The sequence below is a fragment of the Cygnus atratus genome, chromosome 3 (assembly GCF_013377495.2).
Source record: "Cygnus atratus isolate AKBS03 ecotype Queensland, Australia chromosome 3, CAtr_DNAZoo_HiC_assembly, whole genome shotgun sequence".
Classification (NCBI taxonomy): domain Eukaryota; kingdom Metazoa; phylum Chordata; class Aves; order Anseriformes; family Anatidae; genus Cygnus; species Cygnus atratus.
In genome coordinates this window covers 82,909,914-82,934,770 of record NC_066364.1, presented here as the reverse complement: position 1 = coordinate 82,934,770, position 24,857 = coordinate 82,909,914, and the positions used below count along the sequence as shown (strand labels likewise).

The 24,857-nt window shown below is 34.6% G+C and overlaps 1 protein-coding gene across 8 annotated transcripts in view; it reads left to right on the top strand.

Moving 5' to 3' along the window:
* CEP170 (centrosomal protein 170) overlaps positions 1-24,646 on the top strand; it is a 102,320-nt gene extending 77,674 nt beyond the window's left edge. For 3 of the 8 annotated variants that reach the window (XM_050709394.1, XM_050709399.1, XM_050709393.1), the window contains 7 exons: positions 5,280-5,514; positions 9,653-9,830; positions 11,237-11,404; positions 11,674-11,762; positions 17,004-17,097; positions 19,259-19,310; positions 22,292-24,646. In XM_050709394.1, the coding sequence (XP_050565351.1) occupies positions 5,280-5,514; positions 9,653-9,830; positions 11,237-11,404; positions 11,674-11,762; positions 17,004-17,097; positions 19,259-19,310; positions 22,292-22,578 (1,103 nt within the window). In that variant the 3' untranslated portion in view covers positions 22,579-24,646. The remainder of the gene's footprint in view (positions 1-5,279; positions 5,515-9,652; positions 9,831-11,236; positions 11,405-11,673; positions 11,763-17,003; positions 17,098-19,258; positions 19,311-22,291) is intronic. The other 5 variants (XM_050709400.1, XM_050709395.1, XM_050709398.1 and 2 more) reach the window with 4 other exon arrangements.
* Positions 24,647-24,857: the final 211 nt, after the last annotated feature.

Below are 24,857 nucleotides of genomic sequence, written 5' to 3'. Positions count from 1 at the left end.
ACAGGGTGGAATCTCACTGCGCTAGTCATAGTAGTAAATGTTCAGAAGGTCAGCGATGCTTTTTACTGCATAGAAAATATAATATTTATTTGTTCAGCATATTTACAAGCCCAACATGTAGTGTTTCCCAAGGAAATACCCTGAACATTTTTAGGATAATCATACTTGTAATTTAAGATTAGCTTCCAAAACCACAACCGTGAGGTTTTTTTAATAATGATAATAACAAAAAAGTTTAAAATGAAAAAATTAAACACAAATACTACCTAAATAAACATCATAAAGTAATTAATAATGTTTGCCTTTCCTTGGAGTAGTTTTTGTTCTCTGTTCAAAGTCATGACAATTTATGATTTCATAATTATTTCCAAATCATGTTGACCTTCTTTTGTGTAGTCGCTCATTTACAGTAATATTATCTTATCTATGGATGACAAAAAAAAATCCATACAATTGATGAATTATAACCTGTTATTTTGTTAGAAGCTAACATAACACTTTAAATATGAACAGTGTGAAAGGCTAGCTTTGAATATTAAATCATCTTAAGTAAAAATGTGATGATTCTATATAAGTCATCTCTCATATTAAATGGATATCTATAATTGGTGACCGTATTTAGAGCCAGTCCACAGTCTAAGAAAAATAAAAGTACAATAGCTTCTTTACTTCCAGTGCTGAGTGTTGCCACTGAGATTATATATTTTACTTTGCTGCTTCCTCTTCAGAGTTGATTTAAAGGTCTGTGACAGATACATTTCCTGCAGCCCTTTTGTTGCTTGTATATGGTAAATGTACCTTTTTAGGATTCTTAGCAGTGTTTTCTCCCAGACAGGTATCCTTTTGTTGTGTTATTTATTAGCTTAATAGAAATTTCTGAAGAGATACAAATGAGGTGTTCACTGAACTATATAGTTGAATCTGTTGCAGTATGATGACAGTTGTCTACAAAGATACAAAAAATAAATGAAAAAAAAAAAGCTAAGCCTCAGATAAAAACTCAGTCTTTCCCTCTAAGATACCGTTGGAAAAATAGCATGTTTTCTCTTTTAGTCTGTTTTAAATTGATTTGTGCAGCCTGAAAGCTGGCAACATTAGACCAGGGAAGAGTGTCAGTTAAGACTGCTCATTGAAGAAGAATTTAAGAATTTTATTCATTTAAGAATTAACACGAATTCATATCCTGATATTGCTGATTTCTGAAAAGGCAAACCCCAGATGTTACTTGCCACTTTGCTTATTTTTGTGTTTCGTTTTTTGTTTTTTCACAAAACTGTATATGGATTTTGAGGTTTATGTACTACTGCATGTTTCCTAAACGGGTTGCCAGATCGAGGTGGTTTGCTTCTTCTGTTAATGGATTGCTCTTAGCTTTCTCTTTCCAGTCTACTAGTCTGTCGTGGTTCTGTCTTGAGCGTTCATTTCACTGCATTACACTGTTTACTGTGGCTTGTATAAAATATTCTGCTTTCCAAAAAAAAAAAAAAAAAGAGGCATCTTCTCATGAGCTATCCCAACACAATAAGGTAGACATTATAAAAATACAAAAAAAAAAATACTGGTTTGAAAAATTTGCAGTAGGAATAGCTCCTGTTATTAAAAGACTTGATCAGTTTGATCAGTTTACTCCCCAAATCAGGGAGTAGCATGTAGACCTTTTAGAATATACTTCGGGTACATCTGAATTGCTATAGAAGTATAAAATTTTCTTATATAAGCCACTACCCAGTGTCTCCATTTTTCCATTAGCATCTTAAAAATGATGCTAATAACTACCCAAAAGCTCAAGTTTTAATTATGCTTCATAATAATTCTATATAATAATACTTTATCCCTATTTAAAATATCTTTGAATTAGTATTCTCATGCATTATATAAAAATGTACTACAGCAGAAGCTTTTGGATCCAAAGCATCCAGTTCCTCAACTTAATTTTGTTTCTAGAAATGTCAACAATTCACTTAAATTGCCACACTCCTGGAAATGACTAATGAAGTGCCTGAGAAAAGTGCTTCAGAATGTTTGAATTTGTTTTCCTTTGCGCAGATTTAATCAAGACATAACTATGATGTATTTTCTTGTCTCCCTGGACCTAGATAGACTGTAAAATGGATGATCGTTACCAGTAAATTAGTTTCTTTTTTTTTTTATCAGAGAATCGGTTGTGACTGAAGTGTTAAGGTTCTTCCATGGGCCTTCTCATCAGCGCAGTTAGCATTACAACATTCTAGATCACTAAATATTGGCAGCGGAATCACGCTTCTTAACTCCAATCTACCAAAGAGGAAATTAATTCTGCATTTCCCAAATCTTTTTCAATGTTCAGACGTACATGCCTGTAGAAGGAGGGCGGAAAAATGACCTGCATTGATTGGATATTTTTATTGCCTTGTACTTCATGTGGACGAATTGAAACATAATAGCATTAAAATTGTCAGAGCTATGAGCAAGTCCATAATTTCAAGAATCTATATGAAGCCTTGGTAGACTTAAGTATTGCTGCTCCCTTTTAAACGATAAAGCAGATAAGTGGAATGTCTTGGATGGGAATTACCAGCATTAAAGTAGTTATCAGGGTGTTTCCATGGCAGGAGGCTGGATAACTGGTAACACTGCAAAAAAGCTGTGAAGCAGAATTAGTAATTCTATAGTACAAGCAATGAAAGATTTAATCAAAGCACTAAATCAACAAAAAATAGTGTGATCAATAAAACCGAGAACAACGAAGACCTTTTTCCACAATTGCGGAGGAAAATTGCAGATGATGTTACAATAGTGTAAAAAAAAAATAAAGTTTTTTAAAAAGTGTTGGGAAAAAGAACAGTGGAGGCAGACCCAGTGTAAGAGTACCAAGCTGCAGCCATAAAATTCTGCATTATGTCAAAGCAAAGAGACCTTGTTCAGCAACTGCTTGTGTACAGCGGCTCTGCTGGCTTGCTGACCTAGTTGTCATTGCAAATAATTAGCAGATAGGCTCATCAAAGATGTTGAGGTATCCCTGAAGTAAAACAAAGGGTTCAAGCATGGAAAGAAGACAACACTTAACTGACCTTTAGCGTTATTGCAAATATTGAGCACTGAATCTCAGGATCTTTAACAAAGACGATCTATGAGAATGCATCAGTGAGAGTAGAGTGTTTTGTAAGGGTTATGCTTAATAATTCTGTCCCTAAATCTTAAAAGTAAGATTATGGTGTCCAAGTCACTAAATTTGCCAGCTTAAAGCGTTATTAATACATTGCGCTTTTCACGCAGTAGTCACCAATTTAGGTTTGTCTACTGGTAGACCTACGATAACTTTTTTTCCATGTCAATAAGAAACCTTTTGATCATACAGAAATAAGCGTTTTAAGGTCCTAAAATATAAATAAAAATTATGGTACTATGTAGACAATTGTTATTGATGTTGTTTCAGTTGGATAGTATCTCTGATATGTTTAAGCTTTTGCAAAATTCTTCATTTGTGAGTGTGTAATTTAAGGCTCTTTTCCTAAAAAGTGTGGGGTCAATGTTGTGTGAAAAAGGAATTAATACTAATCTCATCAATAGATTTTATTTAAGCAAATGATTCTAATTTGAATGTTTTAATACAAATTAACATGATAAAACACTATTTTGTACACAGAGAAACCCAAGCTTCTCCCAGACCCAGATCCTGATGTTGAAACTTACAGTGGTAGAGTACTAGAAATCAAATCTGTTTCTGATATTTCTGATAATTTCACTTCTCATTCAATCTTTAGTTTTTAACTGTATGACTACATATGCTCATTGTACAGTGCTGAGTTGCTGGACTACCTCACTTGAGAGATGTTAAGATAAATTTTGTATTTATTTTCATACGTTTAATTCAAACCAGAACAAAGAATTTAAAGAAAAATTGATAATGAAATTTGGGCCCAACTCATAAAGCTCTTTGGCCTTCAGTCACACGTTGCTTGCATGCTACTGGTGGGGATATGTGCTTTTTCTGCTTATGTTCTATTTCCCTTATAAAAACAAGTTTGAAACCCCCTAAAAAGTATACAATAAGTAACTGGAGAGACTTTTTTCTTTTCTTCAATAAAATTAGAATATTAAAAAAAAAAAAGTAGAACTGGATACAAGTTGAAGACCACATTTAAACCTGTAAAAATTTTTGCAAGCATATTTGTGTTTTCAGATGGATTATTTACATGAGGGAAGGGATGTAAGCTTATACACCAATGTTATACTTTACACACTATAGTCTTTCAAAGCATTGCACAGATCTTTTATCAATTAAAAATGACTTTGAGTATTTGTTACCTAAATTCATTGATACTTCATTTGTAATCTTTTGATGGTTCAGGAGTAGTCATTATTACTTCTTGCATTTTTCTTTCATATACTAAAACCAGTATGCATTGCTTAAATCTCTTACTTTTAAATTACCAGAAGGGGATCACACACTTTAAAAAAATGTCTACAGTAATTACAGAGCCTCATAAATGTCAGTGAGTCTAGGGGATTAAATCCCCTGCAAGAATTTAGCAGGTTGCAGTGATGAGCACTCATTTAACGTTCAGTGATCTCTCTTCCTGCTTGAATTGTTCAAGGACAGTATATCTGAAACACATTTTCTAGACTTGACTAATTTATAGGGGGAAGAGAGCCTCCTACTTAATTTCAATACTCTTATACTTCAGTCTGCCTTCAGCAACATGGCTGTATATGCTTTGTGCTTCATGTGAGAAAATACACTTTTTGCTCTAAAGGCTGCCGTTTTTCTAGATGTGATGCTGTTTTTTATGGCACAGTATTAGTGGTTTTCTTTCTAGGCTAAATTGCGTCTTCTGTGATTTTTATGCTTTCCTTATGTAAAGCATGCATTCTAGGCTTGGTGCCAGCTCAGTCCTTCCTTCATGTCTTTTCAGTTTTTGTGTATCACTTAAACTATAAATGAAACTTGGGGAAAAAATCTGCAGAAAAAGTGCAACCTGACTATATACTTAAATGTTAATGAATTGGGCCCTTGTTTTTTAATACAGTTTGCTTCAGCTCATATACAATTACTGGCTTTTACATCTTATTTCACTCATCATTATACAAAGAGCATCCGTTTTATGTTTTATTAATATTATTTAACACAACTTTTTAGCTTTCTTTTTAAGATGTAGTAAATAAACCTTTTGTGAGGTATCTGGGGATTGATAATGAATAGTTGTGTATTTTTGTGATATTACTGAAATAATTTTGTTTTTTTTTTTTCATATAAAAGATGCAATAATAATTCTTTTTTAATAATTAAACTAATTTAGTAAGTGCAAGATGGAGGCGCTTTCCTACAGATTATGCTTCCACCTCAGAAGATGAATTTGGATCAAACCGTAATTCCCCTAAACATACCCGTCTACGTACCTCTCCAGCCCTGAAAACCACACGACTGCAGAGCACTGGGACAGCAACTCAAAGTAGCAATACGTTCAAGCACAGAATAAAAGAACAGGAAGATTACATTCGTGATTGGACTGCTCATCGAGAAGAAATAGCAAGGTTGGTTTTCAAGGAGCACCACTAAAATTACAAAGATTTGTATCCAACCAGTTGTATAGGTACATATATGGGAGAACGTGAGCTGATGGATTTTCTGTATCACTCTACTTAGTTTTCATTCACTAACTTAATAGGTAAATTTGAATTCTGATGAAAGACTGACAGAACACTCATGTTACCTGCATGTATCTTTCTAATGGAAGATGACGGTCATTTCTGAGTTATGATAGCTAGATCCCAGAATACAAACTTCTGGTTGCATTAGTGGGACTTCCAGAGGTACTTTGTGCAGAACTCTCAGTTGCTAATGGTGTATTTCTTGAGGCTGAAGTATATTGGATTTTATACTACCTTTACAATGATAGTGAGGTAAAATTTCAGATTGGTACCTATGCCTCTCAGAGAGAGGAAGGGATTTGGGCAATGTGAGAGACCATGTTCTTGCTTTAATGTTTAGTCTGTCTGGACGTTATTTCATGTTAGATATTTTCTGGCTTAAATCATATACACTCATCAAAAAGTAATTTCTTCTGAGACCCTGAGGTTAGTGTAGCAATTTCTTCATTATTGCTAATAGCACTGTGCTTCAAGTTAACCATGTAAAAGGCAATCACTTCTACATTCTGGTAACCTATTATTCCTGTATCATGCAATAACCAGGCAATGAAAACTTCAAATAGCTTGCACAAAATAAATAAAACTACGTAAGTATTTAAATGTTATTTAAAACTTAGCTGCCAGTGTTCAAGTTTTGAACCTTTTCACAGAACTTAATCAGGGAGCCTAAACAAGAAATGTGTTTTCTTTTTAAAATTTATCTTAGTGTGGTCTTACAGCTGGTGAATCACTGTGCTTTGCTTAGTGTAATTTAGTTTTGCCTCTTCTTGGTAATATTTTTCAATGTATACTTTTTCTGGTGTAGTGTGTGCAAAGAGAAAATACTTAAGGCAGACAACAATTTCCTTATTGTAGCTTAGGTGATATTGTGCCCTTATGAACACAGATGGAGATAGGCATTTAACATCATAAATATATATGCTATATATATATTTGTGCACATATGCACGTTTATATACATACATGTGTGCACAACTATAAAAATATTCAATTCCTACCAAATTCTGTGAGTCTTAGTTGAATAGCTGATCCAATTAGGGAATGTTAAAAGTAAGTACTACATAAAATAAATGTATAGTTGAAAGTAGAGGTTGTGTGACAAACATTTCATTTCTTCTATATACCATCATGTTGTATTTAAATTGGTCTTCAAAGATTGATGGTTTGCACTTTTCACAGACTCTAAAATTTACAGATGTTAATACAACTGAGAATCTGAAAGAGATATTTAAAAATAATGGAATAGCCAAATTTGGTCTAAAACATTTTGGCTTCGAGTGAATATACAATAATATGAGCTTCACATATATTTTGTTTAATGGTTTCAAAGTATCATTACAAAATTAATTGACTCAGTTTATGAAATAGTAGACTAAGCATAGAAATGCTTTCAGTAATCCATCAGTAAAGAATTACGACATTTCTTGGAAGCATTCCTATTTTATTGTAATTTTTCTAACACCACAGCTGTTCTTTCACTACAGGTAAATAAGAGTTAGAGTTCAAGGTTGTTGAAAAAGAAGGTCATGCTCTCCCTATCCCAAGCCAAGTGTTCTCACATTTTTCCTTGTGTTAGATGAAGCAACTGTGTAGTTGTGGGGAAGTTCACAAAGCAAATCTGATAACATTTCCTTGGGTAGAAATGGGAATTTGAGGTTTGTTTTGGTTTTGTCTCCCTGAATCCATTTGCCTTCTGTAATTGCTAGGACTGATGCAAGGGAGGCAGTAGAAATCTGCAACGCAACCTACCATTATACCAGAGTAAATAGTGTGTACAGAAAGACTAAGTCTACTTCCTTGCATTCTACAAAACATACTCCTTATATTTAAGCCATACTTTTTCTTTATATAAGTTAATGCAGAATGATTTGATAATTGATCAAGCCCAACTCTGAGCTGTTTTGTTTTTCATAATGCTTTTGATTTAGCAGTCTATATTGTTTCTGTACAGAAAATTACAGAGTACTGGCTATAGCTTACTATCACAATGAAACTGATTCCAGATTTTGTTCACATGGCTAGTGTTTGTGGTGATTGTGTAACAAATTTCTCATCATACATGTTAGAATTGTTCAATATGGTATCTTTAGGATTCATTTGAATTCAGCTGTATGTGGACATCTGACATTTTTCCGTAATTTTGATTGCTTGGTACGAAATCAGTGGAAGTGGCTGTTGCATGTCGAAGCATTGGTGATTTCTGTGAAGAGTTGTCCTAGTTGATTTATACTACTTTTGGTTTTGGTGTTTAATGACATTTGTCTTCTGGGGCATTTACTGATAATAGCAATTTCCTCCTTATTTTCTCCACAATAATTCATTACGTGCCAAATTTTGTCCCAGAGATTCAAAAGTGATTATTAGCTACATCTATCTGTTTACGAAAAAAGTGGTGTGGTTGTGTGAAGCAATGGAAGCAGGTGTTCTAGTAGCTCTTCTACTTGGAATAGTAGCTCAAACCTTGGAGTTATAATGGTGCACATATATAAGCACCTGAAACAGAAATTAAAATTGGACCAAAAATTGTAATAATTAGGTTAAATTAATGTAGAAATAAGCATTTACCACATCTTAATTTATAGAAATGGGGAATTGACTTGGTTTGTAGTTTAGTGTCCCAGTCTTTCATAGCTTGAATTCAGAAATACTGTCTTATATGTCATAGGTAATTGCCGTATATTCTCTGCCAGTCTTATTCCAATTATATGTACATTTATGACACACAATCTTGCACTTTGTCATGAATTGCTAATCATTAGCCACAAAATCCAGTGTTGCCGTTTGGCTGGGAATATCTCTAATTATTTCTGCTTTTCTAGTTTTAAGACTGAGTGAGTAGAAATTAAACTGTCTCAGAATCGATGGTGTCCATTTGTTCAGACTTGAAGAAGTCAATTTCAAAAAAAAAAAAAAGGCAGCAAAACTCACCCTTAAGCACTGGCCAGCATCACGTACATCCCTGTTGCATGCAGCTCCTTCCACTTAAATGGTGGCTGCTGCTATTTCACAGCATCCTTGGTGGTGCAGAGTCAGCACTGCTGACTTCTGTGCCTTCGCTCCTCTCAGACAGAAGTATGAGTGGGGATCACTTGGGCTGCTCTGAATTCTAGGTCTTCTGAACTGTCTGCTCTAAGCTGGAGATTCAGGGTGCCGTAGTTATTGGGGGGCTCTTAGCTTCTGCTTTGGGTTGCTTTTTGTTTTTTCTATCGGTCTTTTGGGGCGTTCTGGGGAGGAGAGGCACAAGCAGAGCTAGGCAAGCTCCTTTGCTTTGCTTCCATGCTGCTGAGCAGAATACAGAGCAGGGCTATTTTGTGATGTGGTGGATCAGAAGAAAGGAAAAGGTTTCTGTACAGCAACTGCAGAGGAAGGCTGCAGCAGCAGTTTGGAGAACTTCAAACAATAATTAGTTGGAGGAATCTTCAGCTGAGAAGCTGAATATATTTGTATTGCTCTATCATATGCAAGCATGTTCTGTTTTTCCAACTGGCAAGTTTGTCTTGATTTGATGATTTAAGACATTGGTCTGGAATTTCAGACATGTAAGCAGCTTGATCTGAGCAAGTTGCAAGGCTGCTGGGTAATCGCAGGTCCTGAAGGAAGTTCTTTGTAAATAGGTTGACTGAGATATCAGTTAAAGGTATTCTGTGCATTTCAGATTTACTGCATTTACATGAGTCATCTTTGCAGTATTTTCACAGTATTTCCCTTGAATCACATATTGGACTTAACTGTGTGTGTTGCACACATCTTTGCCTGGGAATCCTAGGAAGAAAACAAGGATGCTCTGTCTCTTGAGATTGCCTTCTACCATCTTCCTCCATAAAAGCATATTATTAAAAGCTTCAGTTAAGAATTTGCTTTTATGATTCTATGAATAGACTTTCTATTCAGAGGGGCATGCACATTTTCATAGCACAGTTACCATCAAAAACTGGAACTTAGAAGCTGAAAGGCTGCAGGTTGGGCTCTACTGCTCCAGTAGTATTTCTAGGGGAGAAAGTAACGCTGTCTTTATTACTAGGATCAGTCAAGATCTGGCTCTCATCGCACGGGAAATCAACGATGTAGCAGGAGAGATAGATTCAGTGACTTCATCAGGCACTGCCCCCAGTACCACAGTAAGCACTGCTGCCACCACCCCTGGCTCTGCCATAGACACTAGAGAAGAGGTAGGAGATCTTCATGGAGAAATGCATAAGGTTCTTTCTTTTCTTTATTTCTTTTGCTTTTAGCATTTTGCATAGCCTTTTTAGTTATTTCCACCCAACCTGTACGCATGATCTGTTCTTTTTTGATTTAAAGTTCTTTTATGTTCTGATAAATTACCCAGAAATGATTCTGTTAACACAGATTGTAAAAAATGTCACCCAAATGCATCCTGTCTGTCTCTTTTTTTCCACAAAGCATAGGACCTAGATGGTTATTTGTTTCTTGCTTAACCATAGCCTTAGATATTGAATAGTATCTAAGTGCACTTAAAGATACTAGTGTCTATGCAGGGATATATATATATATATATGTATACGTTTAATACTTTGTATAGTACTTAAAAACAAAAAAGCCCCTCTTTTCACAAGTGACATTAAAGTTTCTTCTTCTGAACATTTAAATGCTTAGGCACCATCAGCTAACAATAACTTCGTATTTTCTCTCCTAATAACATTGTCAAAAACTGCCTTGAAATAAGTTTGCCCTGTGATTCTATTAGTTCTAATTTTCTTTGACTATCTCTGGTGTGCTTTTGTTTGAATATACTGACTAACTTGTTCTAGTAACCATCACAGTTCTAATGCCGGTAAACATGTTGATTTGAACTGAAGTCATCACTTTCTACCATATTACAGTTCACCCTAATATGTTATAAATGTTTACTGCTTTTTTTCTTCATAGTACTCCTTTCAAAATGTGTTTATTCATTTTTGTGTATGTAAAGTTTGGTTAATACATCAGTTGACTTTTACTAGTAAAATACTGTCATTTTCTGTGGAAAAAAAGATATAAACAGTGACGAGAAACCTATGAGTTCTGTACTTAAAAAAATTATAACTACACCCACATAGATTTTATTTTTAATTCTTATGGACTCATGGCTAAACTTCAGTAAGGAAAGTGCTCATTTTCTCAAATCCAGCTAGATTGCTTGAATTATTATGCTACTGTTTTTCTTCTTTAAAAAATCCTGCACAATGTGTACGTACTACTGCAGGTGGCAGTGTGTCCTTTAAGTAGGTATAGGTGCTTCTGTAATACTACAATTAATTGGGAAAAAAAATCTAAATTTGATTGTACTGTACTTAATTTCACAAATATATTCCATTAATTAAAGGCCAAACCAGTTTATAAGTAACTATCATGTTACCTGTCTGTAAGCAAAATTTCTGTGGGCTGGTCATGTAGTTACCATGTATGTCTGCTGTTTGGAAAAATGGCATTCGTTTTTACAAGGTATCATTACATTGGCGATGCCTCAGTTTATACTACAAAAGACAACAGAATGATTTTTATTTGATAGACTTTTTGTAATCTGTTTCAAAAGGAAAAAAAAGATTAGTCTCACTTCATCATTAGTTGGTTTCATAAACTGTATTTTTCTTTTATTCTCCAGTTGGTTGACCGAGTATTTGATGAAAGTCTCAATTTTAGAAAAATCCCTCCACTAGTGCATGCCAAACCACCAGAGGGGAATGGTCGGCCTAATGATGCTAGACCTCAGCTACCAGATATCACAGATCCCCCAACGATTACCCGAAGGAGGACTTGGAGCAGAGATGAAGTGAGTACACAACAAGTTTCTCTATAGTAGTAGGTCTATTTTAATTTTTCACAATTGTCTCTCTGCTTAGTGTTCTACACTATCCTTTCATTCCTACCTTTATCAGGTAGCATTAATCCTAGAAAACATACTTTGTGTGTTATTTAATTTGCAAAATGTTCTAATATGATTGTATAGGATACTAATTAGAACACAAGTGTGGTTTTTAAGGGTAAAAAGGTAATTGAAAATATATGGAATTGTTTAATCTTATTTAAAACTTATTGCAGGTTATGGGGGACAGTTTGCTGTTGTCCTCAGTCTTCCAGTTTTCTCGCAAGATAAGACAATCCATAGACAAAACAGCTGGCAAAATCAGGTAGGTGTTTTTTTTTTTTTTATTGTTGTTATTGAAAATGTTCTGCTCTCATCAACGTTCCTAGTAGGAGACATGTATTATTCAGATACAGCAAATGTGTTTGGTAGCAACTAGTGTTTTAAAAAAGCAATGTTAATTATGTGGTTTTTTTTGTAGTGTTCAATAAGATTTGGAATTAATAATTTTTCCATTATTGCTTGTGTGTGTTACACATTATATGAAGTTAAATATCAGCAAAATTTGCATGGAGAGAATAATATTTATACTTCCAGCAAAAGTGCTGTTGCAAAGCATGAAAATGCTGTGCAAAATCTACATTACCTCTATGCAAGACTAATAGAACTCTCTTAAAAGATAAACTTAAAGTGTAGTGAACTGTGTATTTGCCAAGCTGATGTAAGGATCAACCATTTTAGGAAGAAAAACAATTGGAGAGAGGAGAGAAGTTTCAGTAAATCCTTCTGAAAAAGAATTTGCTCTGGAGACAATAACTAGAATAACAGATGATGACATCTGTTATTTTCAATTGAAAACTCCTGCTTAGATAGTTAGATTCCTGCCAAAAATATCATAGTAGCTAACAAAGTACAGACATGTCAAAAATGATAACTTGTTTCTGTAGCAACAGCTGCTTTTAACTTGAATGAGTGAGCGTACAACCATTTGGTGACCACTTTAGTTGACAAGAGGAAATACAAATTCTAAATAAAAAGTTCAGGGTTGTATAATTCACATGTCCTTCTTTGTGTCTTTGTGCAGTTAATCATTTAAAAATAGTGTACGTAAAAGAAAAAGTAAGTCACTTGGCTGAACTTCATGTATATTTTTTTTAATGTGAGAAAATATTAGGTCAGTAATTGATTGGTTTGTCTAGTAAGTGTCCCATACTGAAATCTTGGATGGATGACCAAATCACAAATTAAATTCATCATAAGGTGATGTAACAACTAAAAGCAGCAAAGTACTAGCATATTTGAATGTTGTATTCCCATGAGACTACTGAAAAAGGCTTGACCATACAAATCAAGAAAAAAAAATCAATATAAATCAGTAAAAACTGTAGATTATCTGCCATTTCTAGTATTACTGTTTCTAGTAGGAAGAGTATAACTGAAGAATCAAGTCTTTAAAACAGTCCATTCTTATTATATCTGTTCTCTTTTTGTGTGTGTGTCTGTTCTATTTTTACTGGTGGTTATAGGTAACACTTGTGAGTATGTTATTTCTGCTGTCTCAGAACATGTTCCCAAACTGACATTTGTCTTGCTTCTTTTTCCAATTTACCATTTGCAGGCTACAGGATTATAATACTGGAATACACTGTTCACTGCCTTTCCTTTCTTGGCTTCCCCAGATACATGATTTCATGTATCATTATTTATTTAAATATCCTTAAGCAAAAGACACAAATATCTATTGCTATACAAATTTCAGATACCAGTGAATTTGTGAAATGCAGATTTACAATATAGTTACCCTCAAAACCTGTGTCAAATTAACAGAGTTCAACTTTATTATGCAGAATTTATTACAAATTGTGTAGAAATTCACAACTTATTCAAGTTTAATCTACCTTTGAGTGCACCGTATCATTTACTTTAACAGTTGATCCCAGCAAGTAAGCAAAGAAACATGTACAAAGAGATACATAAGTGTGAGTGTTCTTCGAAAGTCTTTCTAAAAGGCATTCAAAATACTGCAAACAGAAACATTGCAAAAATATTACATGAAGTTTTGCTTTGAGCATAATTCTCTGGGGAAATACAGTGATATCCATGAGGAACTCTGCTTACCAGTATATTTTTTTTCCTTTTAAAGCTGCATCATCGGAACAAGAATCTTACTTATTGACTGACTTTTTTATGGTAGGCTTGTAGGATGATACGAATCTTAAAATGCCTCAAAAGCAGTAGATAGTAGATGCTCTGTTCTTTTTGTCGTGCTGATTTTTCTTGATGATTTGAAGCTTGTGATCTGTAAATATTTTGCTAGCACAGTTGTAGTTTAACACAAAAAACTGTTAGTACAGTGAATTAAAACAAATTTATGTATGCAAATGCATTCTGAGAAAAACAGGTAATGATAATATTCTTACACATTTCTGCTAAGTTTTCTGAGCTTAACGGGTATGTCGTACTACATTATAATTAATGCAACAATGATTTGATCATGGACGATACTATAAACATAAGCATACATGTAAATATTCTATATACATTTAAAGAGAGTGGCATTACATTTTTCAATAAATACATAATGGAGAACTTTTATCTATTTGAAATTCTTTAGCATATTCCCCAGAACTGTAATCAAAACTTCCTGCTGCTCAGAATGGATTTGAATAATATGACATTAATCATAATGTCATCGGTATTTTGAATTAGAAAAACACAATAGTTTTAGAATTGTTTTTAGAGAACATATAAGGGAGCAAAGAGCTACGTACGTCAACAAAGCTAAGGTAAATTCTGTAGTAAGTTCAACAAACTCCTATCCTTCTATTCATTTCACTGGAGCTAAGCCAGTTAAAATTTCTGTCCAGAAGAGAGAAGATGAGAATCAGTCAGGATTTGTCAAGCAAACAGTTGTGTATTCTTCCAGAGTACTTGACCCTGAAAGGAGATGAGAAAGGTTTATAGGCACCAGTGAGCTTGACTATGTTTTTAAGTCCTCCCTCAAATTTCATTGTTCACCAATGTAAGCTTCTTTTACAAGAGCATAGACAGTATAGTGCAATTATAAATTCCACCGTACATACTAAAAAATTACATCCCTCCTATCTGAGTTCAGATTGTCAAAGACGTGCTTCCTGTAAACACAAACATTCTTCTTTCTATAACATTTTAGTTGCAGAAGCTAGCTTTACTGAAAAGACCAGTTTCACTTTAGCTAAAAATACTATGATCATAAATATTTTCAGTCATTTTTGACAAGATGATCTATTGGAAATTAAAATGGAGCAGAAATCAGTCATGAAGATAAATAAATCTGAGGAGAAAAATAAATGTGTATCTTTTTGGCTTGACTAGTTTCTTCCCTATTTCATTAGATCTGCCATTTCTGTTTTCTACTTTATGGATAATGTTCAGAGTTCTACTGAGTTCTGTCATCATTCCTACCTTATATTAAGAAATAGGATTGAGAGAAGCTTCTGATGCTGTATTCCTTGGCTAAATTCTCTCAGAGCTGGCCAAGGTGTTTTTGTTTTTTTCCAGGCCATAGCATGGTGTTCAGCTTGAACCAGGTTCAAGTGCTTGATTCTTTCCTTTCACCAAACCCTCTGTATATTTGCATTTTTCTTCAGGATAAGGTCATAGCTTGGGTGTTGCTAATATATGCATTGGTGTGTGTAATCAGGTTCTTACCCACTGATGTACATGAAATGACATTGTAATTAAAAATTCTGTAGCACTCTTGCTGGGTATTCTGTAACCAATTCTTTGCTTATGAATTACTGTGGTGGCTTCACAGGAAGCAGATACGCAGCTTGTTTGCTTTTCTGTCTTGGTATGTTGTAATGTGTTTGCAGGAGTTTTCAGAGATTATGGAGGGAAGAGGTAAGTACACTTTGCAGTGACAAGACATACTGGTTTTTATCTGTGCTGTACAATATGAATGCAGTACTATTGACTTGACTTGCAGCAGGCAAGTACCTGTTCAGTCAGGCAAAATCTAGGCAAAGCAATCAGCTCAGTGCAGGCACCACTCATCAGTTCCTGCAGTTGTTTTTGTGGCCTGCAAAGTGCAACGAAAGAAAAATGAGGACTGAGCACAACCAAAGAAGAAAGGTTAGGCAGATTTGCAACAAAAAGACTGGGCAAAGGCAAGAGCAGAAGGAAGAAATGTTGCAAAAAGGAAATATGATTCCTCAAATAATATCAAAAACAAATTGGCCAGTCCAATTTATAGTGGAAGTAATATCATTTTTTAAATTACTTTTGCCATTTTTTTCTATTGTTTTAAATAAGTTAACTTCTGAAGTGTAAATTTTTCAAATTGTAAAAAAGTAATATCATCTCTAAAGGAGAATAAGGGTGAAAGCACCACATATATAAATAAGGTCATAAATCATATATAAATACAGAATATTTTAAGCTCATATGAGCAAAAAGGTAAATTAAAAAGCAAGCAGTGTCACCATAATTTCTCTATTTTTCTACTTGTGGTGTTTACTGCTAAATAAAGTCTTTGAGATGCACGGTATCATGAATTTGTACCTTAAATAATAATTTCCTGAAAGTCCTACCAATGCTAGTAATTTCTTTAAAATATACTACTTTTAGGTTGTGGTTTTAAATTGATTTGCTTAGAGGTCTGTTTTACTGCAGGTTCAAGTCTAAAGTTAAGTCTAAAATACCATTAATGTTTGCTACAGTTGCATTTCCAGCTAGAGTTAGTATCTAATCATAGCAATTAAAGAAGGGGATTTAGAATATACTCCACTAATGTCATCATGGTGTCACTTAGGAAAAAAAAAAAAAAAAAGAATACCCAGATCCTTAAATACACATGGACTCCTTCTTTTCAATTGTGTAAATATGGACAATTTAAATTATGTTTATAATACAGCAATGTTATCACAGCAGGGAAGCAAAACAGTAAAAGCAAACAAACAAAAAACCCACCTGCGGATCTCATAACATGCTTTGGGATTTTACAGATAATAGAAGTGACTTGTTTAAACAAGTAATGTTTGTATTGCTGAACTATGTGTATACAATTTGTGCATTGAGAGTTTTCATGCATTAGAAAAACAATATCTTCTGTGTAACATATTTTTAATTTCCAAAAGTGTTTTTTCTCTAAATTAATATAAAGTACAAATGTAGAAGTTGAATTTATTTAGCAGTGTTAATCTTTTTCATATATTTTGCCGTTGTTGTAAAATGCAACGTTAACAGGAAATTCTCTTGACTACTATAAAGTAGTTTGAAAATAAAATAAAATTGTCTCAGTGCTGGCAGAAAGAATCAACTGTGCCTTTTCAACACCATAAGCAAGTATTTAGCTACACCATTGCCATTTTAATGTAAATACGAATGATATTGCTGAAACTCTGTATGCTACCCTACGAATTCAAACTTTATGGTTCAATTCTGTCAGTTTTCAATATTTTCAGATTTTGGTTTTATTCAGTGTTCCCTAGGCTGCTTTTTCGGATTGTGTATCTAATCTTTAAGTTTTAGTTTGTCTACCTTTTATCTACTTTAAACATACTATTCTTGCATTTCTTTGTTCTAGAATATTATTTAAGGACCAAGACAGAAATTGGGAAGAAATTGAAAACAAGTTGCGAGCAGAAAGTGAAGTTCCTATTGTGAAAACATCAAGCATGGTATGAATACGTACCTTTTCTGGGACAGAATGAACGTTTTTGTCATATAGTTTCTAAATAATAAGTAGAAGAACGTGCTATATTCAAATATTGCAAACAGAATAACTGAAAAGGATGCAAGCTGTTTACAGACTTAACTGATCGCTATTATTTAACTGAAGATAACCATCAGTTTGAATGTTGGATGCTTTCAAATAACTTGTTTTACAATTTCAAGACTACTTTACCTAGTGATTAATCATATTCAGAGAAATAGTTATCTTTTGATATATGGGAAGGAAAAGAATCTGTAGACATATTGTAATAAAAACTCTTCAAATCTAATCGTTTTAATTTTATGCTGAAACGACAACTGTAGGGTACCAACTACAGCTCTAGTTGAATTGTACAGTCTTCTACCCCTGCATAATCAGAAGTATTTCATGACCAGACTGTGTGACAGTGTGAGGGAATGGAGCACGTGTTTTTTCCTGGTATACTTGTCTTCTGCTTCTATACACAGAGCATAGGGTTTAAAAAACATTTCTTCACGTGAGAGCAGGTGGAGAGCCTAGCTGTATTACCCTGACTGCTGGAGTATTGTGCTACTAGGAAAGTCAACTTACGGAGGCAGCTTTCTTTTCTGAGGGAAAGGCAGGAGAGGAAACTCCTCATGTCCTTCATCCTGGACTGATAGAGAAACAAAATATGCTCATAGTTCCTCTGGTCTTTAACTGGCTAGTACTAATCTGTTATATCGTTACAAGTTTTTACAGTATAATATGTATCCAGATTTATTTTTCCTGAAAATATTAAAAAACTTGACCTGTAATTTCAGCGGAATGTTCGGGGGGTGGGGTTGTTTATTTGTTTTCAAAGTTTAATCAAGGTTACTCATGGAAATGTGTAATTTCAGAAATATGATCATATAATTATCCTATCCATATCCAGAATAAGAACAAAGTTCAGTGTTTTACATTCTAAATGCCATTAATGTGGTTTTTTTAAGGCTTTCATGAAAAAACAAGATTTTTTGTATATTTGCTCAGCACTTTACAATTTTTTCTTCCGATGCTTTAAAGCATCTCACATTGTTTGAAAGTGTGTGGTTTTTTGGTCTATGCACTTATTTTCAAGTTTTTGCTTATTTTTCAGAGCAATGTATCATTCAAACCCATACTGAAATGGTGCTTTTTTTTTTTTTAACCACAAAATGTTATGAAAAGTTAGCAGAGGACAGTTGTAGCTGATGTTTGCTTTGACCTTGGGACATATATGTCCAGCTCAGATGTGGAATTTGCTTAAAGATAATGGCTTTGTAAAATCCAAGATACAATTTCTTGGCCAGCCACAAAAATCCACATCAAATTAGTTAGTGCAGAAATCCTTCAATAGATTTCTGAAACTGAGCACCTTTGAAAATTATCTGCTTATAAAGATCGCTGATAGCTTTCCTCAGCAATCAGATTAGCAGTATTCTTCAGTGCAGGATCCAGTATTCTAAAGCAGCAGGATTTACATCTTTATTATAATCCAAAATGTGGTGCATTTAATGATTGTTGTGTTCCTGATTGCACTGCTGTGGCTACATCTGTGTTAGCAAGCAGCGCGGTGCAGAGGCACTGTAAAGGCAAATGAGTGCTGAAGGCCCAGCGCTGGTGCAGTGCAGGCCCTCACAGGCGCAGGGCCCAGTGGCTGAAGGTAAAATCCTAAGGTAGTCATCTTACTGCCTGTTCTGACTCGCATCCGAGCAAGGTTATGAATCAGCATGTCTACTCCATTGATACTGGGTTTATGTGTTGACTTTCCTTTGAAGGTTTGCTTTCACTTTGCCTTGTTTCTACACAACTGGGATGCCTATCAGTCAATCATTACGAAAAATTAGTGTAGGCAATTAAGCAAGGGACAAAATGAGACTTTGTTGATTTGAGCTATTGGCCAGTCAGGAAGAATAGTTCATTTCCAAGAGGGCCACAGTAGTCCATCCTGAAGCACCTAGGGCCCATGGTGTAAGTGGCACGGCCCCACCCAGCAAGGGTCTTCTTGATGCAAGGAGGGGCAACACAAATACCATATTGCAAAATCTGGAGAGAGGGATTATTTGCTACTGATACATAGTTTGAATGTCTTCTTCCTTAATGAAACGTGTCCTTGAGCATTTGAATATTTGATTCTTTCCTAGGAAATATCGTCGATCTTACAGGAACTGAAACGAGTTGAGAAACAGTTGCAAGGTAGAGATCCTTTTCCACTTTTCTCTCTAATCATTGTTTGCTTCCAAATTTTTTAATTTATATATATATATATATATTTGTATAAGAAATAGTGTGGTCAACAAGACCAGGGAAGTGATTGTCCCTCTGTACGTGGCTTTGGTGAGGCCTCACTTCAAATACTGTGGTCAGTTTTGGGCCCCTCACTACAAGGAGGACATCAAGGTGCTTTGGAGCATGTCCAAAGAAGGGCAATGAAGCTGCTGAAGGGTCTAGAGAACAAGGCTTATGAGGAGCAGCTGAAGGAACTGGGGTTGTTTAGCCTGGAGAAAGGGAGGCTCAGAGGAGGCCTTATTGGTCTCTACAACTACCTCAAAGAAGGTTGTAGCAGGGTGGGGGTCAGTCTCTTCTCCCAAGCACCAAGTGATAGGACAAGAAGAAATGGCCTAAAGTTGTATTAGGTGAGGTTTAGGTTGGATATTAGGAAAAATTTCTTCACTGAAAGGATTGTGAGGCATTAGAACAGGCTGCACAGGGAAGCGGTTGAGTCACCATCCCTGGAGGTATTCAAAAGATGGGTAATGTGGTGCTTAGGGACATGGTTTAGTGGTAGACTTGGCAGAGCTATGTTAACAGTTGAATGTGATTATCTTAGAGGTCTTTTCCAACTTAAATGATTTTATGATTTTATATATATGAAACAAATAAAATTGTCACATCTTATTAAAATATGATCACAGTATGTTACATAATTTAATACCATATAATTACTGGCATATCTGGTAAAGTAACATCACTGAATTATATTAAAACAGAATAGTGATTTTTTTTTTTATGTGCGTGAGAACAGGCTCAATTTACAATGAAATAGTCCAGAGAATCCCAGAAGAATTACTTGTGAAACTTCCTTAATATAAATATTTTTGTGAGAAAATTTTGAAGAGTAGGTGATCACAGAACCACAGAATTGTAGGGGTTGGAAGGGACCTGAAGGGACCTCGAGAGATCATCGGGTCCAACTCCCCTGCCAAAGCAGGTTCCCTAGAGCAAATTGCACAGGTAGGCGTCCAGAGTCTCTTTCAGGTATTGCATTTATGCATAAATTTGTATTTGGAATAGGAAACTTGTTATGCATTCAGAGTGTTTTATATAAATGCGGCAGGTCTTGATATTTTTCCAAATGTGATTTCAGAGGGACTGCATATCCTACTGAGATTAGGCTTTATAAAATAGTCTTTGCACATCAGTAATACCCTCATGTGTAGAACAATTCAGTATAAATAATGCTCTGGGACTATAATCTATAGGAAATCTCAAAAAAAAAAAAAAAAAAAAAAAGTCAGATTTATCTGACCATAAAATGAAAACTTAGGATCAGTTTTTGACATCTTCCCTTCATACTACTAGGTTCATTCTCTGTAATTGTGGAATCCACAGACTATGAAATAGAAGTTATTTCTTTGCTTTTTCACATGCAAAGAGTTAACCTACATGTGAAAATCGGGGGGGGGGGGGGGGGGGGGAAGCGTTGACAAGGTCTGCTATTTAGACATATATTCCATTTATCAAAATCAACCTAAAAGCTACATATATTTTAATATTGAGACAATTCTCTCTGGTAACAAATGACAGGACGTGAAGGAACAGCACAAAGTGGTGCCAGGGGAGGTTCAGGTTGGCCATTAGGAAAATTTCCTTTGCAATGAGAGTGGTCGAACACTGGAAGAGGCTTCCTACTGAGGTGTTTGATGGCCCATGTCTGTCAGCGTTCAAGAGGCATTTGGACAATGCCCTCAACTATTGCCTCAATGCTTTAACTTTTGGTTAGCCCCTTAGTGATCAGGCAGTTGGACTTGATGATCTTTGTAGGTCCCTTCTGACTCAACTATTCTAATTCTAAAAAGAGCTTACATTTATGTGTTGTTTTTACTTAGATTATTGCTTTACTTGGAGGGGTCAAATGAATTGATTGTCCTTGTTCATGTATAATCATAATCGTATTATCTTTGTTTTAAATTTCCTCTTTTTTTTTTAATTCAGATTTAATCCTCCATTAATGTGTGTTTTTTTTTTTTAAAAAAAGAATATTTCAGGGGAAATCATTAGTGACTTTTATTGACAAATTAATATTTGTTTCATGCTAATTTTCAAGAAAATATTAATTTGTTACAAATTAGGTTATGTTCAGATTACATAACAAAGAAATAAGGTCCAGAAAAAGAGACCAAATTTCCTTGTGTACGCAGTGGTATTCAAATGTATGTTAATTGAGTTTTGGAAATAGAACACAGAAAGGTTCTGTTAAATATGACACGTGTATTAATAGTTCAGCAAAATAAACATGTACTGGGCGCTTTCAGTTTGCCCTCGCTATCTGGAGGGAGAGGGACAATAAACCCATCATTATGTATAAAAGGATAAATGATGGCTTTTTTTGTACAAATTTCATTCAATTGTGTAATTAGCAGCTGTGGATACTTGGGCATGGGGAGGGATGCAACATAATGTGCTTATAATATTAAAGAAACAGTCCCATAAACATGACTAAAAATCCCCTCTTTTTTTCCAGTCCCCATAAGCTAGTTAGAGACTGTTAGTCATCTCTTACCACCCCCACATCAGGCAGTGTTTAGTTTGTGCAATTCCCTTTCATGTGCAATTTTAATAAATGCAAATGCTTTTAAACATATGTATCAGCTACGTATATGTTGTATATACCATTGTATTGCAGTGGTCAGCATATATAAAAAGTTCCTGTCTGTTGTCATAAAAATAAAAGTGTTAGAATAGGATTTTACATCTTTAGATTCTGAATAGTTGACAGATAACTTCAGTTATTGATCCTGTTGGGATCGTTTGTAGGCTTTTACTCTAGTCAGAGATGTTAATATGTAAACAGAATAAAAAGTGAGGAGATACGAATAAGCTATTTTCATTAGTGCAGAAAATAATGTTTTTCATGGTTTCTTCCCTATCCCTTTCATCTTTTCTTGATTGCTTAGCAATTAACGCTATGATTGACCCTGATGGTACCTTGGATGCTCTGAGCAATTTGGGATTTGCCAGCCCCATCTTACCAGCTCAGCCGAAGCAGAAGTCCAGTCCTATTTCCCAAAACACCCGTCCTCAAGTGCAGCCAAACTGCCAGCCTGAAGCACGGGCTCCTCGACCCGCTGCTGTCCCTGTTGCAGCTGAATTTGAGACCACTGAATCTGAGTCGGATTTCAGCATACATTTCAATAGGTTTAATCCAGATGGCGAAGAAGAAGATGCCACTCTGCGTGAATGACATCTCAGTGTTGATACAAATACCGTTCACGTGGAATGTTTTGAAATACTGGAAAGATTATAATATTGGTTTTATAACTAAAAAATAAAAAAGGCTTGGTCAAACAGCAATTGTTTTATTAAACCAGTTTTCTTTAACTGTGATACTTTGATTGTCACACAAATCCTTTTCAAATCATAAAGACATGCATAGATACCAGTGTAGGAAAGCAGATTGTGGCAGGTTTGCCCTTTGTGGTTGTGTGCTTTGCAAAAGAATTACTATATCAGCAGTTTTCCCTTAACAGATTTATTTCTTTTTAAAAGCCATGCAAGCAGTCTAACATTTAATGTTACTGAAACCCCAAATCTCCTTGCCAAGCTGCTCTATTTAATGGACTTCCTCCTCTAAAGTTTGTACAGAACTGTTGAACAGTTAAATTTGATCCTGAATTAGATGATTTATATAGGAAGCATTATCTTTGACTACAATGACACATTACTGCAAAAGGTAAGACAGATTTCAGAAAACATTCATTCTTGTGTGCTGAGAATCTCAAACAGTTCTGTGATTTATATAACCTTGTTGCTGCGTAAATTGTCTTGGGGTTTACAAAGTTCACATTATGTTTGCACTAAGATTTGCTGGGAGTGGTAGGTGAACATATCGATATCATTAAACAGCAAACAGTGTTTTGGTGTACATAGAAAACTGATAATACTGTACTTGCATTAACATTGCAGTGTTTTAATTTACTCTCTGGAAGGACTATTTGGCACTTTTTGATCTTCAAATGTCTTTTTGATGTTAATAAAAGTAGAAGTATTTCATATTCCTGTCCAAATGTTTGTTGAAACTAGGAAACAAATTTAAACATACAGCAATGTGGGACATTTTAAAGCATATTGAGGCAAATGGACTCTCACCAATTCAAATGCAACATAAGCTTATGAAAGAAATTACTGTTCCTTGGAATGATCATGAGATGTAAAATTTTCTTTAGGGACTTGAAATAGAGTTGTCATAATTTGCTTGATCAATAGATGCACTCCCAAGCAAATGATTTTAATTTGTTTCTGTATATTTTCCCATAGTCTTGCTAGTAAAGCTGTCTCTGTCTTACATGTTTAAAAGGATTCTGGAAGAAGACTGCTAACACAGACATTTTGCTTATACCATGGAAAAGCAAGTCTATTTAAAGTTTCCTATATAAGCCTATTTTCCTTATAAGTTGTCCCAGTAACTTAACATTTGGAAATAATAATAAAAATAAAAGTAAATTACTTTGTATTTCCAGAACACTGTAATTTGGAGGAATGTTATTTCTGTTAAATGTAACTAATAGACTGGAATTTTCCTATGTTTGCATCAGTCTCTATATATTAAGGTTAAAGATACAGTTTCGCAGCTTTTATGAAATGGTCTTTAATATCAGCAATAATCCTATATGACATTTGTTTAAAAAATCTACTTTCTGTACACTTTTAAATTGTACAGGCTTTCAGAAATCAGTAAAAGTTGGACCAGTTAATAAAAACACAAAAACTTTTTTTGTAGAGATGTAAAAACAAAACCACTAATCTGTTGTATAATGGATTTCATATTTTCTTTAAAAAAAAAAATTAAAAGCAAACAGCCTTCATGTATGATTCAATATGCTCTACTCCAGCTAACTGTGGAAGCCTGAACTAGACTAGTCTACAGGGCTACAAGAAAAGTTTTAGAAGGTGCAGAAGGGCAAAAACAAATTGAAACTAGAGCTAGGTATTGAAAACAGAGTGTACCAAACCATCGCCATAATTCCTTCTTTTGTTTCATGCTTGGAAACATAATTTTTCTGCAGACTCGAGTGGGAAGTAGGAGATGGCTAGGAAGGATTAAAGGTGCAGGCTCTTCATGCAAGATTCTGTTTGTGTTCCTTCAGGCGTTTATACCTTTATGTTCTGTAATAAGCATTTTGCATTACTATGTTCTTATTTTATATGAACATGTTCTCCTTATTTATTTTTGTTACATTTATTATGTATGTTATTTTGTTATATGCATTTACAACTCCATTTTTAAATAAAGTGTTTCTGGAACTTTACAAGCGTGTGAGTATGTAATTCAGTGCTGGGAAGTTCACACAATCCTCCTGCATTCCACCTTACCTGTACTGAAATAGGAAATGGCATTCTTCGTAAATACCTTCTTTACTGAAAACGCTGTAGTATTGCCACCCCTGCATCATTTATTCTGTGTTGACACTATTGGCTTGCTTTCCTATACTCGGGTTTGTTACAACATTTGAATTGATTTTT